The sequence below is a fragment of the Mustelus asterias genome, chromosome 9 (genome assembly GCF_964213995.1).
Source record: "Mustelus asterias chromosome 9, sMusAst1.hap1.1, whole genome shotgun sequence".
Lineage (NCBI taxonomy): Eukaryota > Metazoa > Chordata > Chondrichthyes > Carcharhiniformes > Triakidae > Mustelus > Mustelus asterias.
Window position 1 is genome coordinate 5,193,925 of NC_135809.1, and position 23,131 is coordinate 5,217,055.

At 47.5% G+C, this 23,131-nt stretch overlaps 1 protein-coding gene across 1 annotated transcript in view; it reads left to right on the forward strand.

Annotated features, from left to right (window-relative positions):
* The window catches only part of utp20 (UTP20 small subunit processome component), a 120,594-nt gene that overhangs the window by 72,873 nt on the left and 24,590 nt on the right, over window positions 1–23,131 (forward strand). The window contains exons 31-42 of the mRNA XM_078221075.1: window positions 1,002–1,139; window positions 2,891–3,030; window positions 4,776–4,864; window positions 6,819–7,159; window positions 7,832–7,971; window positions 9,126–9,282; window positions 10,742–10,840; window positions 12,232–12,399; window positions 13,354–13,520; window positions 14,444–14,591; window positions 15,122–15,238; window positions 18,034–18,204. Coding sequence (XP_078077201.1) covers window positions 1,002–1,139; window positions 2,891–3,030; window positions 4,776–4,864; window positions 6,819–7,159; window positions 7,832–7,971; window positions 9,126–9,282; window positions 10,742–10,840; window positions 12,232–12,399; window positions 13,354–13,520; window positions 14,444–14,591; window positions 15,122–15,238; window positions 18,034–18,204 — 1,875 coding nt within the window. The remainder of the gene's footprint in view (window positions 1–1,001; window positions 1,140–2,890; window positions 3,031–4,775; window positions 4,865–6,818; window positions 7,160–7,831; window positions 7,972–9,125; window positions 9,283–10,741; window positions 10,841–12,231; window positions 12,400–13,353; window positions 13,521–14,443; window positions 14,592–15,121; window positions 15,239–18,033; window positions 18,205–23,131) is intronic.

A 23,131-nucleotide genomic window follows, 5' to 3' on the forward strand; every position in this document is an offset into this window, starting at 1 on the left:
ATTTATCTGCAAGTCCAAGACAGACTGGAGATGGTGCTAATAAGTAAACACTCAACATTTCTCTATAATTATTGCCTAACAGGTATGCCAATTTGGCACAGCCTTTGTTAAAATAACAAATATTTTAACTAGAAGCCGGTTTAATCATTTCTGGACTTGAAGTACAAAGTTACTTTTTTACGGAGGGTAATTTTGAAGGAGATCAGTGGAATTATCCCTGAGCAGTGGTTAGCACTGCTGCCAAGCAGCGCCAGGGACCCACGTTCGATTCCCGGCATGGGTCAACTCTCTGTGTGGAGTTCGTACATTCTCCCCGTGTCTGCGTGGGTTTTCTCCGGGTGCTCCGGTTTCTTCCCACAGTCCGAAAATGTGTGGGTTAGGCTGATTGGCCATGATAAATTGCCCGTTAGTGTCAGGGGGATTAGTAGGGTGAATATGTGGGGTTACGGGGATCGGGCCTGGGTGGGATTGTTAGCGGTGCAGGCTCGATGGCCTGAATGGCCTCCTTCTGCACTGTAGGTATTCTGTGATTCTATGATTTGCATGTTCTCCCCGTGTCTGCGTGGGTTTCCTCTGGTGGCTCTGGTTTCCTCCCACATTCCAAAGAAGTGCAGGTTAGGTAGATTGGCCATGCTAAATGCGCAGGGTTGCAGGGATAGAGCAGAGTGTGGGCCTGGGTAAGATACTCTGTTGGACAGTCCGTGCAGGCTACATGGGCCAAATGGCCTCTTGAGAGAGTCGATGCAGACTAGATGGGCAGAATGGCTTCTTTTGCACTGTAGGGATTCTATGAATCCCTAGCCAATCAACTTCTCCAAAACAGATTACTTGTTCATGGTCACACTGCTGTTTGTGGGATCTTGCTGTGCACAAATTGGCTGCCAACTTTTCTACATCGTAGCAGTGGCGACAAATCAAAAGCACTCAATTGGCTGGAAAGTGTTTGGGGTGTCAGGTGATCTTGAGATACGTTATGAATTCCTTTTCTCGCGGATGCTTAGGTTCACCGGAGAGCTCGTGCGCTGAAAAAACTGGCAAAACATCTCGACGAGGAGAAAATTCTTCTGTCCTCCAAATCTTTGATGAACTACATCATGCCGTACGCTACTGCAACGTTATTTAATGAAAACATGCTGAAGGTAAGAACTGCCTTTTTGTAACTTGGGAGACAGGCGGAGGCCATTCAGCCCCTCTGGCCTATTGCATCGTTCTATTGGATCATGGCTGATCTGTACCTTAGCACCATTTACCCACTTTGATTCCAAAACATTTAATACTCTTGCCTATTTGAGATGTTCAGTTGAGCAATGATCTCAATGGTCTTTTTAGGGGAGAGGGTTTCAGATTTTAAAAAAAATTCATTCATGGGACATGGGCGTCACTGGCTGACATCATTCCCTGTGCAGCTCTGACGAAGGGTCATCCAGACTCGAAACGTTGGCTCTATTCTCTCCACACAGACGCTGTCAGACCCGCTGAGATTTTCTAGCATTTTCTGTTTTTGTTTCAGATTCTAGCATCCGCAATAATTTGCCTTTATTATTCCTGAACAGCCTGCCTGTAATTTTAATGTTCTACCCCCTTCTTAAAGAGTCTTAGAGGTTTACAGCATGGAAACAGGCCCTTCAGTCCAATTTGTTCATGTGCCCTTTTTTTAACCACTGAGCTAGTCCCAATTGCCCGCATTTGGCCCATATCCCTCTATACCCATCTTACCCATGTAACTGTCTAAACGGTTTTTAAAATTGTACCCGCCTCTACTCCTACCTCTGGCAGCTTGTTCCAGACACTCACCACCCTCTGTGTGAAAAAATTGCCGCTCTGGACACTTTTCTATCTCTCCCCTCTCACCTTAAACCTATGTCCTCTAGTTTTAGACTCCCCCACCTTTGGGAAGCGATGTTGACTATCTAGCTGATCTGTGCCCCTCATTATTTTATAGACCTCTATAAGTTCACCCCTAAGCTCTGGTCTTCCCCGGTGAAGGGAATAATTACTGTATATCCAATCATATCCTTCAGTCGTTTCCCTTCAGAAAGGAGACTAAAGGTGTGCACAAGTCTCCAGGTGCGGTTTCACCAATGAGTTGCAGCAAGACTTTCCTACTTTTATACACCATCCTCCTTACAATAGAGAGCTGGTGAGATGGTACTGTACTCCATTCGCTGCCAGTATATATATATCCCCCGCCCCCGCTACCTCACAGCGCCAGGGACCCGGGTTCAAATCCCGGCTTGGGTCACTGTCTGTGTGGAGTTTGCACGTTCTCCCCGTGTCTGCGTGGGTTTCCTCCGGGTGCTCCGGTTTCCTCCCACAGTCTGAAAGATGTGCGGGTTAGGTGGATTGACCATGATAAATTGCTCCTTAGTGTCAGGGATTAGGAGGGTAAATACTTGGGGTTACAGGGATAGCACCTGGGTGGAATTGTTGTTGGTGCTGGCTCGATGGGCCAAATGGCCTCCTTCAGCACTGTAGACTCTATGATGCTATGATATTAGAGATGAACATTAGCATTAACAAAGCCAAAGGAAAGTGTGGTCGTTATCCTTTTAAGGTTCCATCTGCAGAGTAAGGATCACATGACCCAGCGAACCAACCGGGGGAGCAGGGTGGGGGAATCACACTGGTGAGGGCAAGCTTCTGTACTCAGAGTCGTCTTGGGAGCTGAATGCAATCACAAGGCCGCAAGCCTCTGTGTAGTTTTAACCTGTAAATAAACAGATTGTGTTCTTCCTAAACTGGTGAAGGAGCATTCTACAGAAAGGGAGTTGTTCCTCCCACTTTGGCCAGTGCTAACTTCCAGCCAAAGAGAGGAGGGTTAAAATGGGGGCCTTTTGATTTTGTGTCAATTTCTTCTCCTGATTTTTTTTTCATTTGTAAAATTCTCCAGTATGAGAACATGATCTCGGCATCTGTGGAACTTGTGGGAGCTGCGTGCAAGCACCTCTCGTGGTCGCCCTATATTTATCACCTGAAACGCTACATTCATGTCCTGCAAACTGGACAGATCGACCAGAAGCTGGCTGTCAGGTATGCTGTGGAGATGCCGGCGTTGGACTGGGGTAAACACAGTAAGGTGTTGTTAAACTTCTTACTGTGTCAGGTATGTGGAACAGGGTCCAGAGCGATGGAACTGGGTCAGCAAACCAGTGAATGATTTTTTTCCCCAAACGAGCCAGCTTAACACTCACGCTGAGGCGTATTCTTTTTGAATACCACACTCTAAGCTCTGGGAGAAAGCAGCCCGCTTGATTGACGCCCCATCCACCCCTTTAAACATGCACTCCCTCCACAATAGATGCACAGTAGCAACTCACCATCTATAAGATGCACTGCATCAACTCACCATCTATAAGATGCACTGCATCAACTCACCATCTATAAGATGCACTGCATCAACTCACCATCTATAAGATGCACTGCATCAACTTACCAAGGCCCCTTCGACAGCACCTCCCAAATCTGTGACCTCTACCACCAAGAAGGACAAGAGCAGCAGATACACCACCACCTGCAAGTTCTCCAGCAAGCCATTCACCAATGGATGGCACAGTGGTTAGCACTGCCGCCTCACAGCACCAGGGACCCGGGTTTGATTCCGGCCTTGGGTCACTGTGTGGAGTTTGCACGTTCTCCCCGTGTCTGCGTGGGTTTCCTCCAGGTGCTCCAGTTTCCTCCCAAGGTCCAAAGGTGTGTGGGTTAGGTGGATTGGCCATGATAAATTGCCCCTTAGTGTAGGTTAGTGGGATTACGGGGATAGGGTTCTGATGGAGAGTCAGTGCAGACTGGATGGACCGAATGGCGGCCTCCTGCGCTGTAGGGATTCTATGAAATGTGTAGATTTGGAAATATATAATCATAGAATCATAGAATCCCTACAGTGCAGAAGGAGGCCATTCGGTCCATTGAGTCTGCACTGACAACAATCCCATCCCAGGCCCTATCCCCACAACCCCACAGATTTACCCGCTAATCCCTCTATCTACACATCCCAGGACACTATGGACAATCTAACATGGCCAATCCACCTAACCCACACATCTTTGGACTGTGGGAGGAAACCGGAACATCTGGAGGAAACCCATGCAGACACGAGGAGAACATGCAAACTCCACACAGACAGTGACCCAACCTGGAATCGAACTTCAGGTCTCTGGAGCTATGAAGCAGCAGTGCTAACCATTGTGCCACCGTGCCACCCTTCCTTCAATGTCAATGGATCAAAAACCAGGAACTCCCTCCCTAACAGCACTGTGGGTGTACCTACACATGGACTGTAGAGGCTCAAGGAGCCACCAGCTTCCTGAGGGCAATTGGAGATGGGCAATAAATGCTAGCCCTAGCCAGTGACACCCACGTCCCATGAAAAAAAAAACTTGCACATAAACAGTGAGGAGCAAGAAAAGACCTTTGTGATCCCACCACAACTGCGGTGACAACATATACACTCTCCTCCCCCTGCCCAAAGCCGGGTGGTCTTCTGCGAGAGGCAAAGAAAACTGATTAAAAACAATATGGGGGAAGGGGGTTAATTTGGAAAATTTCCCTCCTAATCCTTCAGGTAACTCTGGCCCTGAGGAGCATTGATTTTGTGAATCAAATGTGATGCCCTAAGCTGTTGTCAGGCTCTGTCAATGCTCCCTGGTACCTGGTGTTACCAATACCGATACTGAAAAGCAGTCCATCTCCTATTCAAGTGGACCCTGCAACTTGTGAATTTTTCCAGCAACACTTCGATGCTCCTTACTCAGCGCTGATAATTCTCTCTCATACAGTTTGCTACTGTCCGTGTTGCAAGCCTTTCACTTTGATCCGGAGAGTCTGCAGAGGGAGCTTGAAGCGGTTCAGACGACTGTCGATGAAAGTAAGTGTCTAAAACGGAGTCTTTTCTGGTCCGCAGTTTTCTTTAAAGGTGCATTTGGTGGAATGCGCTGTACGCGCTGTTGTATTGATGAGAAAAACATTAGAACTAGGAACAGGAGTAGGCCATCTGGCCCCTCGAGCCTTCTCCACCATTCAATAAGATCATGGCTGATTTTTTCATGGACTCAGCTCCACTTACCCGCCCGCTCACCATAACCCTTAATTCCTTTACTGTTCAAAAATTTATCTATCCTTGCCTTAAAAACATTCAATGAGGTAGCCTCAACTGCTTCACTGGGCAGGGAATTCCACAGATTCACCACCCTTTGGGTGAAGAAGTTCCCCCTCAACTCAGTCCTAAATCTGCTCCCCCTTATTTTGAGGCCATGCCGCCTAATTCTAGTTTCACCCGCCAGTGGAAACAACTTCCCTGCTTCTATCTTATCGATTCCCTTCATAACATTATACGTTTTTATAAAATCGCCCCTCATTCTTCTGAATTCCAATGAGTATGGCCCCAGTCTACTCAGTCTCTCCTCATAAGCCAACTCTCTCAACTCCGGAATCAAGCCTGGTTCTGTTGTTCTGTGTCATTCTATGCAATGCCCAAGTTGACGTGTGGGGATATATCCAAAGATGTGCAGGTTAGGTGGATTGGCCGTGGTAAATGCGTGGGGTTATAGGGATAGGACAGGGGGTTGGGCATGGGTAGGGTGCTCTTTCGGATGGTCGGTGCAGACTCAATGGGCCGAATGGCCCCCTTCTGATCTGTGATTCTATTTGCAGAAATCTGCAAGTGAAATCTCCCAAGAATGAATGCAATTGATTGGTGTAAATCGATTGCAGTTGATTGGTGACTGGGACAGGCCATCCATTAGATTCACACCAATGATTGGGATTGTTTGGAAATGAGTTATTCTTCAGCAGCTTAAACTAAGTGGTCCACAGCACAACAGGTCAATTGGACACATGTAAATTGAATTATGAATACTTGTAGATTAGTAGGAAAAAACAGACCATGGTCAGGCTTCAATGGTCTGCCTGGATCAGTGTAGATGCCGGGCGCGTGAAGCCGGGTGCAGTGAGATGAACTCCTCAGGACCTGTACAGAAACTCACTCTGACCTGAGGGTGTGACTCAGGTTGTGGTTGGAGACTGCTTTGGGAGGCAGTGTTAAAAACCGTGCCAAGTCCAGTGGAAGTGGTTGTCACTGTGTTAATACCCACACTAGCAATGATGGAGGAAGACCGGTTATATTAATAACCGTGTCCAGTGAAAGGGTTGACAGCGACAAATCACAATGTTCATGAGTGTAAAATCCCACTGTTTTTACAAGCTGTTTGACACGACTTGGCCCAGATTGCAATTACTTTCAGTGGAAATCACGGAGGAAACCCCCGAGCCGTGGATTAGAACGCGAAGATTGGTATTGGTGACCGTGAAAATACTGAATTGCTGTAAAAACCCAGTAATGTCCTTTTGGAAAAGAGACCGTCTGTCCCTGTCTGGTCCAGCCGTGTGAATGGCCGCGCGACACGCCCAGTTGTAATGGAGGTGGTGACTCATCGCCAATCGAGAGAAAATCACCAACGTTCTTTCCTCCTCAACTCTTTCACAGGATATCGGCAGAGTTGAGCCAATCGGTGGCTCGGCCAACATTTGTTGCCCACCTCCTTATGAGGGGAAGGCAGTGGTATTGTCACATGACTAGTAACCCGGTGACCCAGGTTCAAATCCCACCACGGCAGATGGTGAAATTATAAAAATCTGGAATTAAACGTCTACCTATGACCATGAAACCATTGTCTAAAAACCCATCTGGTTCATTAATGTCCATTTCTGACCCGGTTGGCAGTAAAGGATGTGGCTGCTAGGCAGCGACTGCAGCAGCTGGTGAGGGAACCAAAAAGAGGGAAGAACTTACTTGTTTGTGATGTTTTCATTCTGCCCTGTAGGCTCTGTGAAGGGAGACGAGGAAGATGAGACTGAAGCCATGGAATTGGAAGTTGGTATTGATGAAGAGAAGGAAGAATCTGCAGAAATACTCGCTGAAGATAATGCAGTGAGTGACGAAGGAACAGCTGGCAAAGATGCAGTGAGTGACGAAGGGACAGCTGGCAAAGATGCAGTGAGTGACGAAGGGACAGTTGGCAAAGATGTCCCAACAAAGGAGGTGAAGAAACCCTTGCCCTCCCTACCTAAGAATCAGCAGGAGCTGGACAATCTGATTGGACACATTCAAGCAACCGTCACAAACAACATCCTGCCCAAACTACAGAAATGCTTAATTGCAAAGGTCTGTGAGCAAAACCTGAATAACTCGCGTTTCTCTCACTCTTCGCCCACTTCTACTCGTCACTGTCTCATTTCTCCTGTTCATTAGTTCTCTCTTTTTCTCTCTCTCTCTCCCCCCCTCCCCTCTCCCACCCCCCCCTCAGCCCCCTTTCCCACCCCCCCCCAGCCCCCTTTCTCCCCCTCATCCCCCCCCCCCCCCCACCCCGCGGCCCTCCTCACTCCCCCCACCCACCCCTTGGCCCTCCTCCCCCCCCGCGGCCCCCCTCACCCCTCCTCGGCCCCCCTCCTCGGCCGCCACCCCCTCCCTCGGCCCACCTCTGACCCCCCCCCCCCCCCTCGGTCCCCCTCCACCTCTCGGCAACCCCCCCCCCACCCCGGCACTCCTCTTCCCTTCGGCCCCCCTCCCCCTCTGGGCCCCCCTTTTCCCTCCCACATCGGTCTCTCTCCCCCTTGGGTTCCCTCCGCCCCTCGCCTTCCTCCCCTCCCCCTGCCCCCTCAGCCCTTCGTTCCCACCGCCATCACCCCCTGCCCCCCTCTCCTCTCTTTCCCCCACCGGCCTTCACGGTTCAGCTGCCTTGCTGCTCCTCATGGCCCTCCCCCTATCGCGGGTGCTGTGCTCCTTCTCTGTCTCCTCTGGGTCTCTGTCGCTCACATTGCGATGAATTGTTAACAGGTGGAAAGAGATGAGCAGCACAAGTTGGTGAAATCAAAAATAGTCAATAGTGAAGAGTTGGTGCGTATTCCGCTCGCATTCGCGATGGTTAAACTGATGCAGACTCTACCCAAGGAAACCATGGATTCTAATTTACCCAGGTATTAAATCGTGCTCACCGTGTCTGTTTGGGGGAGGGCGGTATGGTTTATTGAAGCCAATTCCACTAAGTGGGAAGGAAGGTGTTACATTTACCAAAGACATTGAACTATTCCTTTCTCCTGCTTTTTGTCCAGCTTCTGCTTAATATCTGTGTTGTTGACATTGGCTGCTCCTTGTGACAGCGAGTTCCACATTCTAATACTTCAATAATCTGCAAAGACTTCTATCCATTTTCTTTTGTTCTCAAGAGCTCCAGCCTCTTCAATCTTTCCTAATTGTTCTAACACCTCAGTTCTGGTGCCATCCTTCTAGTTCCTCTTCTGCACCTTCTCCAGTGCCTTTGGTGTCCATTTTATGACACAGAGGCCAGAACTGTGCACAGGATTCTGGCGCTGTGCGCAGTATTCCCGTGCTGTGCGCGCTATTCTGGCATTGTGTGCAGTATTCTGGCATTGTACACAGTACCACAATGTTTTGCGCCGTATACCTGCGTTGCGTACAGTATTCCCACGCTGCGTGCAGTATTCCCGCATTGTGCGCCATATACCCGCGCACAGTATTCTTGTTGAAGCTGACAGGAGAGTGGGCGGGGACCGGGAACGAAAGGGTTGATCGTACGTTTACAGGTTTCTCTCTCCTCTCTGTCTGCCATGTCTTGTTTGGTAGCACCCTCACCTCCTGTGTGTCACAGATCGGGCGGCTTGAGTACAAAAATCCAGCCCGGCACTCCTGTGCTTCACTGAGGGAGTGCTGCATTGTCAGAAGCGCAGTTTGAGATGAGACATTAAGCTTAGCGTCTAACTGCATCAAGAATTCCTCTATCCTCCATACATTGCATGCGCTAGAAAATCATTTGGTTAAACTATTTTCTATCTCAAGATAAGGCTGATCACTCATGAGCTAATGTTTGAACATACAACAGCAGTGTTTGAAGAAGAGCCTGGGAGTTATTCCCAATGTCCCGGCAATATTTACCCTCATTTACATCACATGATCTGATAATGATCAGATTGGTATTTGTGGGAGCTTGCTGTGCAGCAATTGGCTGTTGTCTTTCAGCAGCAGTCTCTCCTGATTGGCTGTAAAGCACCTTGAGGCATCAACTGATGTTGAAGAGAGTTATATAAATGTCAATCTCTCTCCTTTTTCTCAGCATCCTCATCAAAGTCTGTATGTTGTTGAGGAACCGAGCGCAGGAGATCCGAGATGCTGCCCGCAACACCCTGACTAAAATAATCGAGACTTTAGGCCCAGGATACCTACTGTACCTCCTCAAAGAGATGCAGTCAGTTTTAACCAAGGGCTATCAGGTAACGTGCTTCAGCGAACTGAATGTTAACGCTTAAGTCTATTAGTGTCTCAAGTAGGTTTATATTAACACTGCAATGAAGTTACTGTGAAAATCCCCTAGTCGCCACACTCCGGCGCCTGTTCGGGTACACGGAGGGAGAATTTAGCATGGCCAATGTACCCTCACCAGCACGTCTTTCAGACTGTGGGAGGAAACCGGAGCAGACACGGGGAGAACGTGCAAACTCCACACAGACAGTGACCCAAGCCGGGAATCGAACCCGGGTCCCTGTCGCTGCGAGGCAGCAGTGCTAACCACTGTGCTACCGCGCCACCCACAGTTTTATATTAGATAGTATTTGCCCAGGGCGTGCAGCACACACAAGCCAGATGGTCCAACTACTCCATCCTGGTGTTCGAGTTACACGTGAGTCTGCTACGGCCCCGCTCCGTCTCGGCCCCGCTCCGTCTCGGCCCCGCTCCGTATCATTATGTTCCTTTCTCCCTCCTCCTCCTCCAGGTTCCCCTTAAATGTATCTGTTAACCACGCCAACCTCTCACTGTGCTAGGTCTACATGTAAGAATAAACGGTCCCAATAATATTGAAAATGCTACTTGGGTTTTTCTGAACTTTGGCAGGGAAAATTTTTTAAATCGTTCATGGGATGTGGGTGTCGCTGTCTAGGCCAGCGTTTACTGCCCAACCCTAATTTTTAAAAACGTTTTAATGGGATGTGAACATTGCCCGTCCCTAATTGCCCTGGCAGGGAGGGGGGATTTTAAGAGTCACCCACATTGCCATGGCTCTGGAGTCACATGTAGGCCAGACTGGGTAAGGACGGCAGACTTCCTTCCCTAAAGGGACATTAGTGAACCAGATGGGTTTTTTAACGATAATTGACAATGGTCACCATTAGACTTTTAATTCCAGATTTTTATTCAATTCACATTTCGCCATCTGTGGTGGGATTCGAACCTGGGCCCTCAGAGCATTACCCTGGGCCACTGGGTTACTAGTCCTGTGACAATACCTCTACTCCACTGCTTCCCCCTGCCCCTTGAAAAGGTGGTAGTGAGCCGCTGCCTTGAACTACTGCGGTCCATGTGGAGTAGTTTTACTGGAATGGCAGTGAGATCTGGTATTACTCACCCTCAATCACGCACAGGCTTATGTGATTGATACAGAGTAAAATTACATCAATATTTGAAGAGTAAGATTGAGATAAAATTGAAGATGTAATTAATTTTTAGCTGCCCTTTTAGCAAATGTCTAATACTGTCAAGCAGATAATCCTGTGATCTACTGTAACTTAAAAGAATTAGAATGAAAGCAACATAATTTGTGTTTGTTATTTTTGAGGTGTTTACATTGAAACTTTTGACGTAACTTTCTATTACCCGAACGGTACATAGAACTCTGTTTCCAGATTGTGTCTGGTGCTTACTGTTCACGGAAACTCCTCTTTTCTATCTTGCTAGGTGCATGTTTTGACCTATACAGTCTACATGCTGTTAAAGAGTCTTGTACCTAAACTTAACAGTGCTGATTTGGACCCTTGTATGGACATTCTTATTGCGGTAAGAGTTAATTCTCTGATGTTATTAATTGTGTTCACGTACAAACGAAAGGAAAAATGCATTTTAATTATCTCGCGTCTTTCACACTCTCAAGATGTCAAAGTGCTTTACGACAAATGAAGTACTCCTTTATTGTAATGGAGAAAAAATAGTCACCAATTTGTGCTCAGCGAGCTTCCAGGCCAACATCAGTGACTAGATCAGCTATTTTCATATAATCCCTACAGTGCAAAGGAGGCCATTTGGCCTATCGAATCTGCACTAACCACAATCCCACCCAGACCCTATCCCCGTAACATCACATATCTATCCTGCTAGCCTCCCTGACACTTGGGTAATTTTCCATGGCCAATCCACTTAACCCACCCATCTTTGGAGTGTGGGAGGAAAGAGATGTTGTTTGAGGGACAAATATTGGCCCAGGATACAGGGGAAAATTCCTCTGCTCCTCTTCGCGATAGATCTTATGTCCATGTGAGAGAGAGACAATGGATCCTTGGTTTAACATCTCGTCTGGAAGATGGTACCGCTGACGGTGCAGCACTCACTCAGTCCTAAAGTGTCAGCCTGGATTATAGGCTCAAAGCCTCTGATCTGGGACTTGAACCCACCCGCTGATTGAGACAAGAATGCTGTCAACTGAACCCTAACTGGCACCTGGTCAAATATCACTCTTAAATTCAACAGATTTGGTCTTGGAGATGAGAGCATTCAGTTCATTCAGCCTGTGCTATCCCCTTGACTCTATTACCCTGTCCTTATGTCAAAGAACAAGAGAACAAAGAAAATTACAGCACAGGAACAGGCTCTTCGGCCCTCCAAGCCTGCACCGACCATGCTGCCCGACTGAACTAAAACCCTCTACCCTTCCGGGGACCATATCCCTCTATTCCCATCCTATTCATGTATTTGTCCAAAAGCCTCTTTAAACTCACTATCGTATCTGTTTCCACTACCTCCCCTGGCAGTGGGTTCCAGGCACCCACCACCCTCTGTGTAAAAAACCTGCCTCGTACATCTCCTTTAAACCTTGCCCCTCGCACCTTAAACCTGTGCCCCCTAGTAATTGACTCTTCCACCCTGGGAAAAAGCTTCTGACTATCCACTCTGTCCGTGCCCCTCATAATCTTGTAGACTTCTATCAGGTCGCCCCTCAACCTCCATCATTCCAGTGAGAACAAACCAAGTTTCTCCAACCTCTCCTCGTAGCTAATGTCCTTTCAATCTCTTTTTTCAAATATTTATCCACTTCTGTTTTAAAGGCTATGATGGATTCTGCATCCAGTTACAGTTTCTGGCAGTAATTAGTGATATTAATTAAGAATATTGTCGTCCTGAACTCGAACACTGTTGCTGTCACCACAAAATAATCTCTGTCTCTCTCTCTCTAGATTTTTAATCACGAGCTGTTTGGTGAAATTGCGGAAGAGAAAGAAGTGAAGGGAATTGTGAGCAAAGTGATGGAAGCGAGGAGAAGCAAAAGCTTCGATTCCTATGAGATTCTGGCTCAGTTTGTGGGGAAGGCTCAAGTTGCCAAGCTGATCCTGCCACTGAAAGAGGTAAACATGCGTACGGCAGGTAGCAAACTGACTTTGAAGAAAGCTAAACTCTGCCTCCCTATGAACAAAGAACAGTACAGCACAGGAACAGGCCCTTCGGCCCCCCCAAGCCTGCGCCGATCATGATGCCTGCCTAAACTGAAACCACATGCACTTATGGAGTCCGTATCCTTCCATTCCCATCCTATTCATGTATTCGTCTAGTTGCCCCTTAAATGCCGCTATCGTTCCAGCTCCCCCCACCTCCCTGGGCAGCGCGTTCCAGACATTCACCACCCTCTGTAAAAAAAACTTGCCTTGCACATCTCCTCTAAATATTTCCCCATGGACCTTAAATCTATGTCCCCTCGTACTTGACTTTTCTACCCTAGGAAAGAGCATCTGACTATCCATTCTGTCCATGCCATTCCTAATCTTGTAAACTTCTATCAGATCACCCCTCAATCTCTGTTCCAGTGAGAACAAACCGAGTTTATCCAACCTCTCCTCTTTAGCTAATACCATCCAGACCAGCCAACATCCTGGTAAGCACCTCTTCTGTACCCTCTCCAAAGCATCCACATCCTTCTGGTGGTGTGGCGACCAGAATTGTGCACAATATTCTAAATGAGGCCTAGCTAAGGCTCTGTACAGCTGCAGCGTAACCTGCCAATTAATATACTCCATGCCCCAACCGATGAAGGCAAGCATGCCGTATGCTTTCTTGACAATCTTATCCACCAGGATTGCCAGTTTCAGAGATCAGTGGACATGTACGCCCAGACCCCTCTGCCTGTCAACATCCCTAATGGTTGTACCATTTACTGTATAATTCCTACATGCATTGAACCTTCCAAAATGCATTACCTCGCACTTGTAATGTGATGTGCCTTGGGCCATTTTTACTACAGTAAAGGCGCTATATAAATGCAAGTTATTGGCACCAGGTGTTAATGTGACGTTTTACATTTTCAGATATTGGAGAACACGACTATGCTTAAGCAAGCTCGGAAGGTTCAGGAAACGTTTCATCGCGTTGTGTCTGGCCTGTTACTGAATAAGGAAATGACAGCTGACTCCATCCTCTTACTGAGCCATGGGCTGGTGACCCAGAGCTTACCGTTAATGGCCAAGAGGACTAAGTGAGTGATCATTCATTTCGATAGCTGTTTGAGAGAGTAGGGATTAGCCATGCTAAATCGCACTCACCTGATGAAGGAGCAGCGCTCCGAAAGCTCGTGATTCCAAATAAACTTGTTGGACTTTAACCTGGTGTTGTGAGACTTCTGACTGTGCCCATCCCAGTCCAACGCATCTCCATATCAATATATGTAGGATTCGCCATGGTCAATATGTGGGGTACAGGGATAAGGCGGGAGAGAGGACCTGGGTACAATATCCTGTCACGGAGGTGGTGTAGACTCAATGGCCTCCTTCTGCATTATAGGGATTCTGTGATAACTGTATCACCATGAGATCCCACTTTGCTGACCAGTCTGCCATGTAGGACCTTGTAAGAAGTTTAACAACACCAGGTTAAAGTCCAACAGGTTCATTTGGTAGCAAAAGATAAACCTGTTGGACTTTAACCTGGTGTTGTTAAACTTCTTACTGTGTTTACCCCAGTCCAACGCCGGCATCTCCACATCATGTAGGACCTTGTCAGATGCTTGACTGAAACCCACGTAGACAACATTCACCACACTATCCTCATCAATCCTCCCTGTTGCTTCTACTACGTTAGCAAGACGTAATCTTCCCCAAACAAAGCCATGCTGACTATCCCTGGTCAATCCGAGCCTTTCTAAGTTAGAATTTATCCTGTGTCTCAGAATTGTGCCAATGTGGAACTCACTGCCCATGTGGGGTGGTTGAGGCGAATGACGTGGATGTGCTTAAGGGGAGATTAGAAACATCCACAAGGCAGAAAGGACGATGCTTGATGGGGTGGGATAAAGTGGAGTTCGAGGAGGTCCGTGTGGAGTTTAAACGCCAGTCGGGCTGAATTGCCAGTTTCTGTGTGTTGTGCTTTGTATTTCTAACCCGGCTGAATGTCACTTTAAAGGGGTAAACGCAAGCAGCCTGACGAATCGCGCGCTGGTCTGAAGCCCAAGAGCTGCCTTTTACTGCCCCCCACACCCACCCGCCAAGGCGAGAAAGCAGCCATCAGCACGAAGACCAACATGCACGTTCTGGTCGACGCAGGCCTGAGGGTAAGTGAGCCGAGCTTTCCGTTCATTCCGTGATCTCTTGAGTTTGTTTCAGTTCATTTTCTCTCCATTCCTGGGATGTGGGTGTCGTTGGCAAGGCCCAGCATTTACTGCCCACCCCTAATTACCCTTGAGAAGGTGGTGGTGAGCTGCCGCCTTGAACCTCTGTGGTCCCTGAGGTGTAGGTACACCCACAGTGCTGTTAGGGAGAGAATCCCAGGATTTTGACGCAGCGACAGTGAAGGAACGGCCGATTTATTTCCAAGTTCGGATGTGGAGTGCTGTGTTCCCCTCTTCCCTGAGCATGGATCCTGTGTGACAGATTGGGGCGGGGTCCAGTAACACAGTCTCACCACCCCAGTGACTAATTTCAGCTCAAAGTGCTAGTTAGAGGGATTAGCGGAGTAAATATATGTGGAGTTACAGGGATAGGCCCTGGGTGGGATTGTGGTCATTCAGACTCAATGGGCCGAATGGCCTCCTTCTGTACTGTAGGATTTCTATGACCTCTGATTTTTATGATTTTTCCCCAGTTGCTGCATATGAGTTTGAAAAGGTCAAAGGTGAACTCTTCAGAAGAGGACATTTTGGAGATGCTGGACCCCTTTGTGCAGGTGTTGATAGACTGTCTTCAGTCCATGCATGTGAAGGTAAGCATCGTTCACAACAGGGGACACCCTGCTTCATCTCATCGTGAATAGCTCACACATCGACATATTAAATCGACTATTCAACACAATCGGTTCTATCCGAATTACTTCAATATTCTTTGTTTAGTTTTTAATATTTATAATGAAAAGCTGTAACGTCACAAGGTCTTCACGAAAGGGAATAAAGGAGGAAGGTGAGGGATGGGAGGGGCAGCACCGTGGTTAGCACTGCTGCCTCACAGCGCCAGGGACCCGGGTTCAATTCCCAGCTTGGGTCACTGTCTGTGTGGAGTCTGCACATTCTCCCCGTGTCTGCGTGGGTTTTCTCCCACAGTCTAAAGACGTGTGGGTTAGGTTGATTGGCCATGCTAAATTGCCCCTTAGTGTCAGGGGGGATTAGCAGGGTAAATACGTGGGGTTAAGGGGATAGGGGCTGGGTGGGATTGTGGTCAGTGCAAACTTGATGGGTCAAATGGCCTCCCGCACTGTAGCGATTTCTAATTCTATGATTAAGGAGGACACTTGAGGATGACCCAGAGGGGCAAAGGACAGAATCTTATTTGGCTAAATCTAACGAACATAAACCGTGCCGTTACATTGCTCGTGTAGACAGAGACCAGCAATGATGTGGGAAGGATGGAGAGGAACAAATTTGCAAGGAAGCTATAGTTTGGTGTAAAAGTTATAGTGTCGTTATAATGGGGGCATTGAATTATCCAGATATGCACAGGGTTAGTCGTGTAAAGGGCAGAAAGGGGCAAGAGTTAGAAACATAGAAAAACATGGAAAATAGAAGCAGGAAGAGGCCGTTCGGCCCTTCGAGCTTGTTCCACCATTCATTTTGATCATGGCTGATCATCAAATTCAATATCCTGATCCCTCCACCATCCCATATCCCTTAATCCCTTTAATACAAACATGGGAAATAGAAGCAGCAAATGTTGGGGAAAATATTCTCCAGTGTGTTTCTAGCCCGAGAGAGCTGGCTGCTGGGAATGAGGTGAGCAAAGTGGATCATGAGTTGGTAAGAGAACATTGAAGGGAAGAGTGATCATTGGAACCAGAGGCTTGAGGCTGGCCAGGGAAAAGAACAAGAAACTATCCAGGGTAAGAATAATTAACTGGAGGAAGGCCAACGTCAATGAGGTAAGAACTGAACTGGACAGAATAAATCAGAGTCCAGGGCTGGCAGGACAAACAGGAGCTGACCAGTGGGCTACCTTCAAAAAAGAGCCAGTTTGAGCACAGTCCAGAGATATTTCCCAGGACGATTATGGAAATGAATCCAGAGCTCCCTGTCTGTTGTGTTGTAAATACCCTGTAACAACCCCAGTGTGTGTTTATTTTTTCTGTATTTGGCGGATTATCACTAAAGTCCATTTGGCAAGTATTGTGCATTCAGCTGAGTGCTCATACGTTGAGGGAGTGCCGCATTGTCAGGGGGTCAGTACTGAGGGAGTGCCGCACTGTCAGAGGGTCAGTACTGAGGGAGTGCCGCACCGTCAGAGGGTCAGTACTGAGGAAGTGCCGCACTGTCAGAGGGTCAGTACTGAGGGAGTGCCGCACCGTCAGAGGGTCAGTACTGAGGGAGTGCCGCACTGTCAGAGGGTCAGTACTGAGGGAGTGCCGCACTGTCAGAGGGTCAGTACTGAGGGAGTGCCGCACTGTCAGAGGGTCAGTACTGAGGGAGTGCTGCACCGTCAGAGGGTCAGTACTGAGGAAGTGCCGCACTGTCAGAGGGTCAGTACTGAGGGAGTGCTGCACTGTCAGAGGGTCAGTACTGAGGGAGTGCCGCACTGTCAGAGGGTCAGTACTGAGGGAGTGCCGCACTGTCAGAGGGTCAGTACTGAGGGAGTGCCGCACTGTCAGAGGGTCAGTGCTGAGGGAGTAGTTTCAGATGCAGCATTAAACAAGAAGTCCCATCTGCCCCCTCAGGTAGTTGGAGAAGATCGAAGTATTTGGAAGAAGAGCAGGGAGGGTTTTGCCCCTGGTTCCTTGGCCAATATTTTTCCCTCAACCTACATCACAAAAACATTGCCGTGTATGGAGACTTGCTTTTAAATTTTTTTAAAGTTTATTTATTAGTGTCACAAGCCGACATACATTAACGCTGCAGTGAATGTACTGTGAACATCTGTAGGGTCTGTTCTCTTCCTAGAATAGACGCAGGTTGGTCGGAAATAAAACTTCATTTCTTGAGCATTATTTAAAATTAGCATTTACAGAAAGCAAAAGATATTAATTTACTGGTAAGAGAGAGAGAGACAATACAGACTTGATCCAAAAGCTTTACAGGATTCAACACAACTGAACACATAGCTGTTATTAACAATATATGAATTTAGTTATCTGTTATTAAAGAGCTGGGTACAAGCAGTCTCCAGCTTTCATGGTCTCACAGCTGTGAATTGTTTTTGAAAGCTGCGTACAAACTGGCTGCCGCATTTCCTCCTTTGATTACACCATCAAAAGTGTTTCTTTGGCTGTACAGTACTATAGTAGAAAAGCACTGTGTATTAATGCAAGTACTTCTATTGTTAGATTGCAACGCCGTCACGTTATTCCAAAGAAATATCCTTTATTTGTGTCCTCAATGTGGCTCTCAGCCAAAAATACTTGTGGAGAACTAATTAGTTTTCCCCTTAACTTCCAGCCTTTGGGCAGGTTAAACATGGTTCAGTAAATAAAATTGCATCAGTTTTCCTGTCCATCCGGCTGGGTGTAATCTTATAACAAACTGTCGAGTGTTTTGGATGAAGCTTAATTGCCGAGGTGTTGTTGCTTTGCATCTACAGGTGATCACAGCTGCTTTGCAGTGCCTCTCCTGGGTATTGAAATTCCCGCTGCGGTCCACCGAAACTCTGGCTGATCAGCTGACCCAGCAACTTTTCGTGTTGCTGAAGGATTATGCCAAGGCTGGAGCCGGGAAGGGGGAGAACTTTCACCTGGTTGTGAACTGTTTCAAGGTAACGTTTTAAACCATAACTATCTGGTAAAAGTAGAGTGTTGAATGAATACTTCACATCCGCCTTCACCCAGGAGAATGAGGACGATGGTATGGAATCCGGGGAGAGTAACTATGAGGTTCTTGAGCAAATTGACATGGGGAAGGACAAGGTATTGGAGGTGTTGGCAACCTCACAAGTGGATAAATCTCCAGGTCCGGCTGAATTATGTCCCAGGCTGCTATGGGAGGCAAGGGAGGAGATTTTCAATTCTTCTCTGGCCACGGGGGAGGTGCCTGATGACTGGAGAACAGCTAATGTGGTTCCGCTATTTAAGAAGGGTTGCAGAGGTAGGCCAGGGAACTACAGGCCAGTGAGTCTCACATCAGTGGTAGGGAAACTATTAGAGAAACTTCTGAAGAAGAGAATCTATCTCCACTTGGAGAGTCGAAGCTTGATCAGGGATAGTCAGCATGGCTTCGTCAGAGGGAAGTCATACCTAACAAATTTGAATTTTTTGAGGAGGTGACCAGGTGTGTAGATGAGGATAGTGCAGTCGATGGAGCTTTTATAGATTTCAGCAAAGCCTTTGACAAGGTCCCACATGGGAGACTTGTAAAGAAGGTAAATTCACATGGAATACAGGGTAATTTGATAAAGTGGATTTAAAATTGGCTCAGTTGTGAGAGACGGGGTGATGACAGAAGGCTACTTTAGTGACTGGAGGCCAGTGTCCAGTGGCGTAGCACAGGGATCTGTGTTGGGCCCTCTATTATTCGCCATTTATATAAATGACATTGATGATGTGGGGGGTAGGATTAGTAGATTTGCGGATGACACAAAGATTGGGCGGGTGGTTAACAGTGAGGCGGAGTGTCTTGAGCTGCAAGAAGATATAGACGGAATGATCAAATGGGCAGATAAGAGGCAGATGGAATTTAACCCTGAAAAGTGAGAGGTGATACACTTTGGAAGGAATATTTTGACAAGAAAGTATTCAGAGAATGGGAGGACACGCGAGTTCTGTGGAACAAAGGGACCTTGGCGTGTTTGTTCACAGATCTCTGAAAGCGGAAGGGCATGTTAGTAGGGTGGTGAAAAAGGCATAGGGACACTTGCCTTTATCAATCGAGGCATAGATTACAAAAGCAGGGAAGTCATGTTGGAGTTGTACAGAACGTTGGTGAGACCACAGCTAGAGTACTGTGTGCAGTTCTGGTCGCCACATTATCATAAGAACATAAGAAATAGGAGCAGGAGTAGGCCATCTAGCCCCTCGAGCCTGCCCCGCCATTCAATAAGATCATGGCTGATCTGAAGTGGATCAGTTCCACTTACCCGCCTGATTCCTATAACCCCTAATTCCCTTACCGATCAGGAATCCATCTATCCGTGATTTAAACATATTCAACGAGGTAGCCTCCACCACTTCAGTGGGCAGAGAATTCCAGAGATTCACCACCCTCTGAGAGAAGAAGTTCCTCCTCAACTCTGTCCTAAACTGACCCCCCTTTATTTTGAGGCTGTGCCCTCTAGTTCTAGTTTCCTTTCTAAGTGGAAAGAATCTCTCCATCTCTACCCTATCCAGCCCCTTCATTATCTTATAGGTCTCTATAAGATCCCCCCTCAGCCTTCTAAATTCCAACGAGTATAAACCCAATCTGCTCAGTCTCTCCTCATAAACAACACCCCTCATCTCTGGTATCAACCTGGTGAACCTTCTCTGCACTCCCTCCAAGGCCAATATATCCTTCCGCAAATAAGGGGACCAATACTGCACACAGTATTCCAGCTGCGGCCTCACCAATGCCCTGTACAGATGCAGCAAGGCATCTCTGCTTTTATATTCTATCCCCCTTGCGATATAGGCCAACATCCCATTTGCCTTCTTGATCACCTGTTGCACCTGCAGACTGGGTTTTTGGGTTTATCGGAAGGATGTGATTGCACTGGAGGGGGTGCAGAGGAGATTCACCAGGATGCTGCCTGGGATGGAATATTTAAGTTATGAAGAGAGGTTGGATAGGCTTGGGTTGTTTTCATTGGAGCAGAGAAGACTGAGGGGCAGCCTGATTGAGGTGTACAAGATTATGAGGGACATGGACAGAGTGGATAAAGAGCAGCTGTTCCCCTTAGTTGAAGGGTCAGTCACGAGGGGACATAGGTTCAAGGTGAGGGGCAGGAGGTTTAGGGGGGATGTGAGGAAAAATGTTTTTACCCAGAGGGTGGTGAGGGTCTGGAATGCACTGCCTGGGAGGGTGGTGGAGGCGGGATGCCTCCCATCCTTTAAAAAGTACCTGGATGAGCATTTGGCACATCATAACATTCAAGGCTATGGGTCAAGTGCTGGCAGATGGGATTAGGTGGGAGTTCAGGTGTTTCTAATGTGTTGGTGCAGACTTGATGGGCCGAAGGGCCTCTTCTGTGCTGTTTGATTCTATATCCCCCCCCCCCCCCCCCCCGGCTTTTTTGTGAATTATTTTAAATCTGTTGTCCTGCCATGAACAACTTGATCCCAATCTATTCCAGCAAAACCCCTTCACATTTTCAACATGTCTGTTAACTTTCTCTGCTCATGGGAACAAGTCCAGTTTCTCCAGCTTTCCACATAACTGAGACCATTTAGCTCCACCCTCATTCCAACTCTTTCGAGTTAAATAATTAAATTAGTCAAACTTGGGGGCAAAATAAAATCGGCAGCCCCTTGACGGGATACTTCCCTGATCAAAAGCAAATCACAAATGAAACTTAAAGCATCAAACCAAAAGGTGATTAAAGGGGTCAATAATACATCGCAGTCCCTGCGGTGCTCAACGAGCACGGAATGCTTCGATGGTTCCCGTGGACTGGAGTGTGGGGCTGAAGTGCAAACAGAACTGTAACAGAAGATTTTCTAAATAACTAAAAAGTGGGTGCAGTCTAAGGCAACTTGTATCCGCATGGGGTTCATGGACTCCACAAGACCACAAAAAGGGCAGGTGTCTTGGGAGTCTGTGAATTGAGGCATTCTACGGGTTATCTGGGACAGCTGCATGGCCATCGTTCCAGCGAATCACTGTTGCACCCTCTCCAAGGCCTTGACATCCTTCCTACAGTGTGGTACCCTGAACTGAGCACCGTTCCAGCTGGTGCCTAACCAACATTTTAGAAATGTTTAACATAACTGTGTTGCTTTTGTACTCTAAGCCTCCATCATATAAAACCAACAATGCCGTCTACAACCTCCTTGACTTGTCCTGCCACTTCCGTCGAATTGTGTGCGTACAGCCCCAGGTGTCTCTCTTCCTGCACCCATTTTAAAATTGTAGACTTTGGTTTATATTGCCTTATTCTTCCTATCAAAATCACTTTGCACTTCTCTATGTTAAATTCCATCTGCCCTGTGCTCGTTTCACCAGTCTGTATCCTACTGAAGTCTCTTGCTGTTTGGAAACTGTTTTGCTTTCTGAATACGATGCAGATCAGAACACTCCATTGCTGCTTCTGCTGAATTCCCATCAGTCTGTCAGTAGTCAGGGTTTGGGGGATTGTAGAGGCAGCATGCCTCGATGGCAAACACAGCAAGGTGTTTTCGCTGGTAGCCGGTGGTGATGATTTGCCCAGCTTTCTCTGGTAGCTCCTAGTACCGCCCCTGAGGGGGTCTTCACCTCGGCTGACTGGCCTACCCAAGAGAGAGTCATGAAGGTTGAACATCTGACCACTTCTGAATCCCAACCAAGTAACCACTGACTCCCGAACGCCTACCCACCATCTACAAGGCACAAGTCAAGAGTGTGATAGAATACTGTCTGGATGAGAGCCACTCCAACAACACTTATTAGAATCATAGAATCCCTACAGTGCAGAAGGAGGCCATTCGGCCCATCAGGTCTGCACAACCACAATCCCACCCAGGCCCAATCCCCATAACCCCATGCATTTACCCTAGCTAGTCGCCCTGACACTAAGGGGCAATTTAGCATGGCCAATCCACCTAACCTTCATACCTCTCAGACTGTGGGGGGAAACTGGAGCACCCGGAGGAAGTCCACGCAGACACGGAGAGAACATGCAAACTCCATGCAAACAGTCACCCAAGCTTGGAATCGAACCCTGATCCCTGGCGCTGTGAGGCAGCAGTGCTAACCACTGTGCCAGCCCTTGAGAAGCTTAAGAAGCTTGACACCATCCAGGACACAGCAGCCCGTTTAAATGGCACCCCATCTACCACCTTCAACATTAAGTCCATTCACAGCCAGTGCCAGTGGCAGCAGTGTGTACCATCTACAAGATGCACTGCAGCAACTCACCCAGGCTCCTTTGACAACACCTTCCAAAGCCTACAATCTCTCCCATCTAGAAGAACAAGAACAGCAGATACCTGGGAACACCATCACCTGGAGGTTCTGCTCCGAGTCACTCGCCATCCTGACTTGGAAATATATCACCGTTCCTTCACTGTCACTGGGTCCAAAATCCTGGAATTCCTACCCTAATTGCACAGTGGGTGTACCTACACCACATGAACTGCAGCGATTCAAGAAGGCGGCTCACCACCACCACCTCTCAGGCAATTAGAGATGGGTAATAAATGCTGGTTTGGCCCTGTCCTGCAAATGATTAGATAAAAAACTAAAAGCAGACGACTCCTGCAGAGGGTAGAGTGAAAACCTGCTCGAACACTGCCCTGGAATTGGAAATTCCAGTGATAAGGAACGCCTTGAAGTTTAGATTTTTGTAGCAGAGAAAGTTAAACAAAGTTTCGCAGGTGATGGGTTTTGAGGGCTGGATAATGTTTCCACTAGTTAGCAAATCAGTAATAAAGATTGGGGAATCTCACTCGGAGAATGAAGGAGAAAGGAGATGTTTTCACACAAGAGATTATTAAAATGGTTAATGTCTTACTACCAGGGACCATTGAAGCATAGGCTGGTGTGCCAATTGAAAACAGAATTGGTTAAATATTGCA